This window comes from Nasonia vitripennis, chromosome 4, assembly GCF_009193385.2.
Source record: "Nasonia vitripennis strain AsymCx chromosome 4, Nvit_psr_1.1, whole genome shotgun sequence".
NCBI lineage: Eukaryota > Metazoa > Arthropoda > Insecta > Hymenoptera > Pteromalidae > Nasonia > Nasonia vitripennis.
Genome location: NC_045760.1, coordinates 22,898,476 through 22,909,602, shown reverse-complemented (window position 1 = coordinate 22,909,602; position 11,127 = coordinate 22,898,476). Strand labels below are relative to the sequence as shown.

The following is an 11,127-nucleotide window of genomic DNA, read 5'->3' as shown; positions in this document are numbered from 1 at the left end:
CATCTCTTTTGAGACGCGCATCAAATGGACTTTTCTCAAGCACTTCTCAGCATCGTCAAGATATAAACTTATTTTGGTTACGTGATACACTGCGTGTCTTTAAAAGCATTTAAAAAAAGAATTTCGAATTATGTAATACGGTATAGATCTTTGGTTTGAAACATTGTCTTTTGATTTGTTCAGCATAGAAATTAATCAATAGAAAAAACAAAAAACTGCTACTCAGTCAATATTCTTCCTTAAACCGAAACTATAGTTTCACCCCCAATGATTCCTCCCACTCAACGACTAGTACGACCGAACTTATTCCATTGGCTGATCCGAGTATTCCAGTATTCCACCGCGCGGTTATACAAACATCAGCGCATCAAGCACTGCGCAACTTGGCTACAGTTGCGGCGCGACGGCCGACGCAGCAAAAGTGTACATGTGTGTGTGTGTGTAAGGCTGCGTCCACAATTGAGCGTATACGTTAGGGTTTACGTAGAGCATAACGTTTTGGGCAGTACTGCCAATCCACTGTAGCAGACTGCAGTTGAAACGAAGGAACACACCTGCTCAAAATTTAACCTATAAAAATGTTTAAATTTGAATTGTATGGTAATACATTGTAAAATTCTTTTTTCAAATAAAATTATAAAATTTTTTAAGAGAATGTATTATAATAAATTAGTTTCTGATTAAAAAAAAAGGTCTACGACTGTCTCAAAAAAAGGAAAGGAGAATAAAAAATAACGCACATTTCCAAATGAAAATTTTATTATTATAATTAGTTAAATAGCATAGGCAATGATTGTATGATTATGCTTAGATTAGAGCATATTTTATACAACTTAGCCCAAAGTTTTTATCATCAAGAATTTCGAATAGTAAAGAGTCATAGAGAACAATTAAACAAAACTGCCCATCGATACTTATTTGCAAGACATCAATTTAAAATGGCTTTTCTGAAGATTGAAGCAATATATTGTAAACCAAATTTAATGTGAAAACTATGTTCAATTAATTATAAACTATATGCTGGACAAAATTTTAGCATGAGCAAAATTTCAAGTTATTGGTAGACCTTTTTTTTAATCAGAAACTAATTTATTATAATACATTCTCTTAAAAAATTTTATAATTTTATTTGAAAAAAGAATTTTACAATTTATTACCATACAATTCAAATTTAAACATTTTTATAGGTTAAATTTTGAGCAGGTGTGTTCCTTCGTTTCAACTGCAGTCTGCTACAGTGGATTGGCAGTACTGCCCAAAACGTTATGTTCTACGTAAACCCCTTGTAAACCCTAACGTATACGCTCAATTGTGGACGCAGCCTAGGCACTCATAGTTGTGTATGTATATACGTATGTATGTACGTGTGCGCTGACGTAGGAATCGGAGAGAGGGAAAGCGCCGGGTGAGGGAGGGGGGCGGAGCAGAAGAAGGAGAAGTGGAGAGAAAATATATAGGCACGGGCGCAAGTGGTGCGCGGGCAGGGAACAGAAGTACCAGAACAGTCGGAGTCGGGCCGTATACTTGGAAGCCAGCCAGTTCGAAAAGCGAGTGTAAGGCGTAAGCGCGCCGGCCAGTCAGTGTATTCGTCTAGCAGTCGCAGAGCTCGCTAGCGAGCGCCAGAAGGAAGGAGGCTTTTTCTGTTGCGCGTCGCAGAGGACTTTATCGCGAGCAGCCGCACCAGTACACGGAGGGGAAGGGGACGTCGATATATCGCGCTCGGCTGCTGCTTCTGCTGTTCAGCTGCTGCCGGCGGTGTGCTCTGCTCGTCGCTCTGCGCCTCGGTGTTGATTGTCGCTTCTTCTTTGTCGTTTTGCGCGCGCGCTCCTCTCTTTTGTTGTATATTTTTTCGTCGCTGCCGCCGCTGCCACGCAGTTATTAATTAGGCAACGAACGCCGGCGCTTCCTGTACTTCCGTCGAAAATCGCACAAGTAGACACCTGGCGCAAATATCGATCGTGACCTTCGGACCCTCAAGTGTGATCGTGATTTATATCTCCAAACTTTTTTACGAGTGGACTATTTTTTTCAAAACAAAAAATTTGGTAAGTACTTATATTTACTTATACACGTGGTGACCTTTATAATATCCTTGGCATTTATCTCTAGTCGCGCTGTTTTTCGCGTTGTGGATGGTATTATTATACTCTCTTTGTCGTGCGTGTTCGTAACGTATTTTCAGCTTATAGCTACGTAGCGTGATACGTGTACGACTCGCGATGTACTTATACGAATCGTTTGTGTGCTTTTTTCACTTATTATTACGATATAACATAAATATTGTGGCTTTTGAACAAACGTACAGAAGAATCACGAGCAGGGTTTTAAAGCCATAGTTGTCATATGAGCGATTTAACTAAATTTTTCATCATGGAAATTGTTCTAACGATCAGAATTATTAAGTTCGCAATGTGAAGATAAAGTTTTGAATAATCTATAATATTCTACACCTGTACTGATTACAATTTATCGTTCATTGTAACAGTCGTGAGATAGAACGTGCGTGGAGGTCACTCTTTGAATTCAACACTTTGCCGGCAGCTCTTATACTCGACAAAGTAAAAGCCGGTTTCGCATCTGTATATTGCGCAAAAGAATTAACAAAATATTCTTTGAATTTCATTTTGACACAAACATTAAACATCATTGCAAATCTTGTATAGAACCGAGCAAATTAAGTTTTTCATGCTACGTACAATCAACATTAGAATATACGCATGATAGCGCCAACTTCGCATAAATGTATAAATCTTTGTTTTTGTAACCTCATTTTCCTATAAATCTAGAGCATTCATGATTTTACATGAGTATTTCTTATCTGAGAATCATAAGTAAATTAGAGTTCGTCCTTGTTTTTACCGAGATTATAGCTATATTGTTCGTTGCGGCGCACTGTTCTCGCACGGTGGTATATCTATATGCGATTTGTTCTGTTTTCGCTAATTATTTATTAACAGCAAATTTAAAAACTGGCTAAGCACTTTTAGCGCAAAATTATTCGATTCGATATTTTCTTTGTTTGATTGAAATTTGAAAAAAATCATGCTTTGAACCTACCCCACACATCGCATTCAATGCTCATACAATTTTTACAAATTGGGTCTACGACATTCGGCATAAAATCTAGTTAAAGTAAAAATCAATACTTTTTATTTTACGTATTGCAATCATATAATTTTATTCAATTGTTAATACTTCATTATATTTCATGGTTGTTCGCGCATTAAAAAAAACGATTGATATTACTCGAAAGTCAAAATATCATTGTTTTTTCAGTAAACACGGAAGAAGCTTGCACGCATGCGCAAGTCCTGTATGTACATGCTTTATAATATAATATAATACGATAAAAAATATTGTAGCCTTTATTGTACCATACTTCGATGCACTCATCATTTTTTTTACTTGCTACTCAATATTCTTATGTTATTGTTTCCAATCAATACTTACTAATTAGCTACACTTTAGTTTATGTGCAATGTAGGTAGTAACTATTAAACCATACTTCTCGATTTTTTAAAATTATTTTTTTGTGTATTTTTTGCGATACTTCAAATTTTTTAATGAAAAGTGTATAGAGTGAACTTGTGTGCGGTAGAAATATGATAATGCGTCATATATCTAATTAAGGTGCTGCATCGATAGGCATTGGAACTGATGTATTATTTATGATAATTATTATTGATAACAATTATTATTATATAGGCATATGAAATTAAAAATTATTCCAACAACATTATTTTTAATTGTTTCTGAACGCCCTCTGCCGAAAAAGGGCACTTGAAAACTTAAAACGAAAATGAACAATAATTTTTTTGCTCAACTATTTCTGCACTGCATCGGCAAAAAGACGTCGACGGTATTTATCTTCAGAATTAATTTTATTAGCCAACCGAGAATTCGTCAAGATTGTTATGCACGAAAATTTAATGATTAAAAATAAAATTAATTTTTCAATTTATCAAATACTTTTTCAAAGTATTGATTCATAAGAGTTCAAATGTATACTATCATGCATATTTTCTATTAAATAAAAAGTAACTTAAAAATCTATTTAATTTAATTATTTTTGACAAACTGTTCAAATATAATTTGATAAATTTGCATTATTTATTTATTTTATATAATGTTTGAACAAGACAAGAGCACGGTTGCCGTGTCAAAAAATAGTCACATCAGTCCCTCTTAACACGTACGAAAAAAAGGCGAAAATACGTCCGCGCGTTACATAAAATATGCTGTGCACCAAGGTCTAAGTGGGCTTTTTGGCCTCGTGGATTTTGCAGTACTCGTCTGCGGCTCGTAAACGCCCTCGCCTTCGGCTCGGGCTAACTCGCCTTGACTCATACTGCAAAATCCACACTCGGCCTAAAAAAGCCCACTTTACGCCCTTGGTACACAATATACTATTAATACATATTTCTATTTTTATATAATCTACAAAGCTTATGCAAATTTAAATTTATTTTTTCAGGTTGACAGATGAAAAAAACTTGCACAAGATGGCCCCGGATCTTGCATTAAGCACAGGTTGCTTTTTATTAGAAAAAAATAGACATTCGCCAAGAATCTTTAATAAACTGGCTATGAAACTGGACATTTCTAAAGTTAATACTAAATTGGATTTTATGAAGTCATTAAACTTGTACTGCACGGTAAATTCTGAAGAATCATTTTCAAAAGTTAATAACTGGGAAGTTGTCTTACCTAGAAATAGTTTGCCTCTAAAACAATGTTCAGTTGTGATAAGTGTTGTGAAGTGCAATATCTGTGGAGAATCATTAAACAATCAAGCAGATGTGGAGCACCACAAAAATTTACATAACCGTTTGGCCGGTTTGACAGATAACGGTTATGCTAGTGGTGACGACAGCGCGAAAGAGTCGAATGAAAAAGAAAATATGAAAGAAAATTGCACCGAATGTAACAACAACAATACTATGAACTATACAGAAAAAGCTAAGGGTAACAAAAAACATGGACACAGAAGAAGAAGTAAAGATGCCGTCACAAAAGTTACTCTCAAAATTGGAGGTGAAGTTATTTCAAAAGTTTATTGCAAAAAGAAATACTTAAGGAAAGGCTGTTCAAAAGAAGACAAAATCAGTGGGAAACATTATCACGAAGATTGCAAGAATTGTAACGAGATCAAGGACATGTTACGTAATAGTAAAATTAATAGTGCGGGTGTGGCTCATGTCCCGGCATCCGACGCGAAACGAGATGAAAAATCATATGATACTAATCAGTCCGATTGTAATGCGGTGCGACTTCGAAAAATGGCGGCAGCACTTGTGGAACTTGAGCTGCGACAAAAAGCTTATCGTGAAATCGAAGGTTCAGACTTTTTCAGCGAGGATGAATTTAGTGAAGAGAAGAATTGTGAAGATGATGCTGTCGTACCAATTGTCGATGATGATCTAGTTGATTCAAACGATATTGATGATGATATCCAAGAAATTCTACGGAAATCCAGAAGTACACACGAGTTAGATGTGTATAATACAAGTAATGAATCTAATACTTATTATGAACAAAAGATTCTCACACCAACACAAGATTACGAAATTATTACAATTGATGATGAAGGTTGCGACCTAGAAGATGATTGTGTTATTATTGAAGAAAGGTTAGGTAATCAAAATTTAACAGATCCAGAGAATAGTTATGTCTTCCATGTTGAAAACAAAGATAACTTTACAAACGATGTTTCCGGCGTGAAAGACAAAAAGGCTTTATCAGAAAAAAGATTGTTAACCAACGATTTGCTTGAAAACAATCTAAGTGTCTCAAAAAAGAGAAAAACGGAAAACGAATTGAATTTACGAACGGATGGCTCCGAAAATTTGGAAGCTCATAAAATACAAAAAGAAAACAAAAATTACCAAACACCTTCTATTAAGCTCAGTCAGTTTGCGCTACCACTAAGACTGATTAATTTCTAACGAGATCCATTTGTTTCCATGCGTTTTACGTTCCACCTTAGGCTGTTATATTATTATTTTAATAATTAGTACGAATAGTTAAGTGAAAAAATCATCTGAATTGGAGATTCTTTTATGCGTCCAACCGTGTAATAAACAATAAAGTTATATTGTAATAAACGACTGATGAATGCGAACTATTTTTGTATAGCACTGAAGGCTTTTTTTACATAACAATAATATAGCTCAAAGCAAAAAAGTACGATAATACGTTAAGTATTTATAAGATGTGAAGTATTGCGTCCAAATCGTAAAATTAACTTTTTATATAAACTATTAAAAATAAATTATTTTTAAATTTTGCAAAATGCTAGTTTTGAAAACGAAATAATTGAGTTTTGTTCGATGTAAATGTTATATATTGCATTTCTGTTACATTTTTCAAAAATCATGAAGTTGTCATAAACAAGTTATTTTAAATTGCCTGCATTTAAATTTTGCAAAATTGTTGCCTTTGTTAATCTTTTCTTAAAAATCAAATCATCATGTGTAAAAAAAGATAAACATATTAATGATAATGTAGCAAACAAGAATCATCTGTTGTTACTAATGCAAGTCTCGCACCTGAGATACGATTTAGGCATTGGTGACGGCGTTTTGAATATAATTTAAACCGTGTGATACTAAATGTTTTTTACACTCACTTTCACTACCACTATATACCCATTTCATTTTGACCATTCACTTATTTATTGTAAGGCAATTTAAAATCAAACTTATTGCACAAAAATTAATCTTATGCTGTATTTTGGTGAAATAGAAAATATTTAAGTATAAATAATTTAGTATTTCAAATTTTTTTAATTTTCAAATTCAATTTTAAAATAAAAATTCTGTGCAAACTTAACATATATTCAGATTTATTTTCATAATATATTTGTTTGAATAGTTAGTAATCTAAATAGAATGTGATTTTATAGATGATTAAAGTTGTTATAGAATTTGTATTACGAAATAGATACTCCTAAAATTTCTGAACACCATGTTTCTTTAAAAAAATTTTTTTGAGATCACAAACAAAATTTTCAAGTTTGTAAGAATACTGTAGCTTTACAAAATTAATTTCAAAAGCGGACAAATTCCTTAATAGTGCAAAAAAAAAAAAAAAATATATATATATATATATATATAAAAACAACGAAATTTGTTTTTGAAAATTATCAACATATTTCCTGTGCACCACGTGTAATGTATTCGTTGGGTGCAGCTGGAGAAAGGAGATGGCTGGCGCTGATGTAGTTTTAACACGTGTTCTTAAAATTTAATATGGGTTTGGACAAATTATGAGGGCGCTACCGTATTCACACCCAGCCAAAACAGGTCTTCTCATTTGAATCTAAAGTGAAAATGCGTGCCTATAAAGTTAGTATTCCACGCATGTTAGTTGTATGTATATTACGATATCAGTGCGCAAAGTAGTGATTCGAGCGAAGCGACGGTGACAAAAGAACAAGTGTGGGTACACCTACGCAGTACACGAGTATCGTATACAATTTTTTTTCCTTTTTTGCACCAATTTCAATTATGTGAACTCATTTAAGTTTCCAATATGTCTCAATCGCATACGTTGACAAGACCATGGGGAGAGGTAGTTGATCGGGGAAGGGGGAACTTAAGTAGGAAAATAGTATTTAAAGTCAAATTTTTCGCGTTTTGTTTTAAAAATAGAGTACACGTGCTCAATCAAGTGATCCATATATATATATATTCAGGTGATATATTTTCACGTTTGATCCTAAATTCTAGAAGATTGGCTAATTTGCTGGCACTTAAAAAATACAAAAAGCGCATACAATAGCTCATGTTGCTTACTTATTTCTTTAGCGTAAAAGCGAGCTGAACAGCATCGCAACTCTAAAGTTGATAAACATAATCAGCTACATAAAAACCACGGTGACTATTTTGAATTTAGCTAATATTACAATATAGTATAATTAAGGAAAAAATAAAGACGTATATATTTATTTATTAAATACCATATACATATGCCTTTGAAAGTCATCCTATAGAGGCAAACACAGTTGCCTGTACATAGAGATGGCATACATAAACATTAATACTAATAAACTTAAAAATACATATAGTTTATGTTATTAAATTTTCCTAAGGGAACAAGTTTTAAAGATAAAAAAATAAACTCAAGATAATTCTTAATTATGATTATGCTTTCGAAATCTGAAAGAGTGAAAAATGACTCTAAAGAGTGAAAAATTATTCTTTCAGATTTACAGTGTTTTTGACTATTTTGATCAAGCTCGTCATTAATGCTTCTTATTTTCTTCCTCATAAAAATAGGCTTAAATACGATAAATGATAAGGCATTGTCTTGTATTTTTCAATCCTAAAAACGTATTTGTTATAGAGAAAGCAGAAATTAAACAGCATGTTATAGTCAAATTTTAAAAATGGTCGCACATCAAATATTTTGTTTTCAATAGTTAAAAAAAAACTAAGGTAAGTTGAATGTTTATATTGTGATATTTAATGTGTTAATTTCGTACGTAATAATTATATATTTTAGTCAACAAGCGCAAAAAGCTACTTGTGAACCGAGAAACAATTGTGAGCTATCAGATTGTTGACGTGGGGTAAAATCCTCGAATTATCAGTGGCATTGATATATTTGGCGATTACCGCAACATATGATATGAAGTTCGAAATTGCTTCATTAATATTATTCCGGGATAATAATAAAAAATCCCTGAGCTACAATTAACAAAAGTATAAATTATCAGTATTCAAACTTTGTCTTATATTATATATTCTATTTATAACGATGTTCACTGTGAATATCGACATTTCTTCTGTTATTTTTTTTAAATAGATAGAAATATTATTTCACGCGTATTTTTGGCGCAGAGATTTTATTTACAGATATTGTTATAATTTAGTGAACAATTATATCTCAAAGAGAGATTCCTTAAAGTGCTTTGATCATCATCTAAAATTACACATTTTCAATTTTAGAAATTTCCATTTAATAGCTATTTGAATTGTTTATTGAACTATATATGAATGTATTTAATATTTTCCTAAAAATATAGTATCTACTATGCATCGTTTATTATTAAAATAAATAGATATGATTTGGTAGAAATGATCATCAGTTTGTAGCCAGTTCATGCCCAGTTTGAAACAGACTGGCCAGTTCGTTAAGCAGTTTTGCCCAGTGACATTTTAGTCAGGTTTTTAACTAAAGCAATGCCTTAAGATTGCGATTAAAGAAGCGTAAGCATCAATAAAATTAACTAATAATTATGCAAATCAACACTTCAAAGCAACAAAAAACATGTTTTGCGCTACCAATACTTACTGACACATTGTTTAAAATGCATCTTTTCATGTTGCCGTCTTAATAAAATAGAAAAACATGAAAAAAAAAATTACATAAGATTGTATGCTATGCATATCTCTTTCGAGGTTAAGTACGTGTTTCGCATAATCCAGAATTCGAGCAGTCCTGCGCCATTGCCTAAGCAGTTATCGTGTCTTGCCTTGTAGATTCAGTCTGAAAATGCCACACAAAATCTTACTTAAAGTTTTGGCTGAGTAACTTAAATCGAAGTGTCAGGGTGAGCTTTATTGTTGAGCTAATTAACAAGCGCTTTAGTATAGCTTTACCTTAAAAAAGCTAACTTTTCCAAAAGGTTGGGAAAAACGTCAAAATGACGTCACATAGTACATACCAAAGTAGTATTGCTTTATAATATGGCAATACCCTCTAGAAACTTTATTATTGTTAATTCGTCTTGTATAAACCAAATTACTGCAACAATGAGGTCTGCGTTCATCCGACTGTTGCATGAAGAAAATCGTCAAGCATTTTTCATATGTGCATGAAGTTTAACTTTATGAAATCTTGGAAAACTTGTAATATTTGATGATGAATGGTAATCATTACAAACTTCAAAGTTTGCTCCATATTTTTCATGTATTTCAGGAAACAGTTTTAGGCGGTTTTAAGCGAAGCAGTATTTTCTACGCAGCCATCAGATTTTTTCTCTCAATTGAGTACTTACATGGTTAGCCATCGCTATTTTATTTATCGTACATGTGAGTATGTACAGTAAGTACTTGTGCATGCAAGTGAATTTCGAGATTTATTACAAGTTACAATTCTTTTTTAAAAGTATTTCCTATAATAGAACTGGAATTTCTGTAAAGTAGAGTTTTTATTCATACATTTTTCTCAGTACAGAATACGGAAAATGTATACAGTTGCATGAAGGTAAATAAAGCAGGTTTCTTGGGTACAATATTTTTCGTGTTGCTTTCGTCGTGAAAGCTTGGTGAAGACCGAGACCTCTGATGACGCTTTTCGCTCGCCTCAGTGATGCGCTTCGGTTATTTTCAAAGGGAAAGCGTCGCCTGCCGCCATATGCAGCGGCATCTGATTTTAAAAACGTCGTTTGCTATTAATCTGTTGAAAGATTCAAGAAAAGTTTCAAAGCCTCCTAAATTTTCTTCTCTATAAAAGTGATACCGGAAAATTGAAGCCGAAAATAGCCGTTAATTCTGATAACTCGAGAAATGTGATGGTTTAAAAGCGGCTCTGTAGCTAATATCTAAAAACTTACCGTGATTGATTTTTTTAATGACGCTAAATTGAAAAAAGTCAAACCTTTAAATGTAGCGCGCGTAGAGCGCGCTTAGATGCACATATTTATTTATTTTTATTTATTTATTTATTTACTACCAGAAAATATAATTAAATAAAAGTTATAATAACAATAACAATCCACGCAATTACCCACAGAGGTAAACGGAGTTACCTGTTCGTAGGTCCGGTACAAAACTTAAAATCTAACTTAATACTAAAAAAAAATTTTTAATAGTATAAAATAAAATAAAATAACAAAGTGACAGATCAATTGTGTGACAGCCTGAATAGATATTCTTATTTCAACTATAATAATAAATTTTGAATTCTAAATTAAAACGCTTATTTAATAAAATAATTTGCCTACATTATAACTATATTAATACTGAATTTGTTAGGTTACAATGTACCTTTGGTCTTGGTAGCAGGGTGCTACTAGACCAAGTTTTGTAACCATTTATTGCAATCTCAATTCTCTCGTTTACCAATATATCTAATTAAAATTTGCCTCGCTGTAGTAAAGGTTTCGGTAGATGCATTCTC

General features: G+C 32.7%; 1 protein-coding gene across 1 annotated transcript; it reads left to right on the top strand.

The window, feature by feature from the left end:
* Positions 1 to 1,438: 1,438 nt before the first annotated feature.
* LOC116417167 lies at positions 1,439 to 6,186 on the top strand. Its single transcript, XM_031928801.2, has 2 exons — positions 1,439 to 2,045; positions 4,475 to 6,186. The coding sequence occupies exon 2, from the start codon at positions 4,503 to 4,505 to the stop codon at positions 5,943 to 5,945; it is 1,443 nt and encodes a 480-aa protein (XP_031784661.1). The 5' UTR covers positions 1,439 to 2,045; positions 4,475 to 4,502; the 3' UTR covers positions 5,946 to 6,186.
* Positions 6,187 to 11,127: the final 4,941 nt, after the last annotated feature.

Coding starts and splice junctions, on each gene's coding strand:
- LOC116417167 (XM_031928801.2), top strand. CDS start 4,503: ATGGCCCCGGATCTTGCATTAAGCACAGGTTGCTTTTTATTAGAAAAA.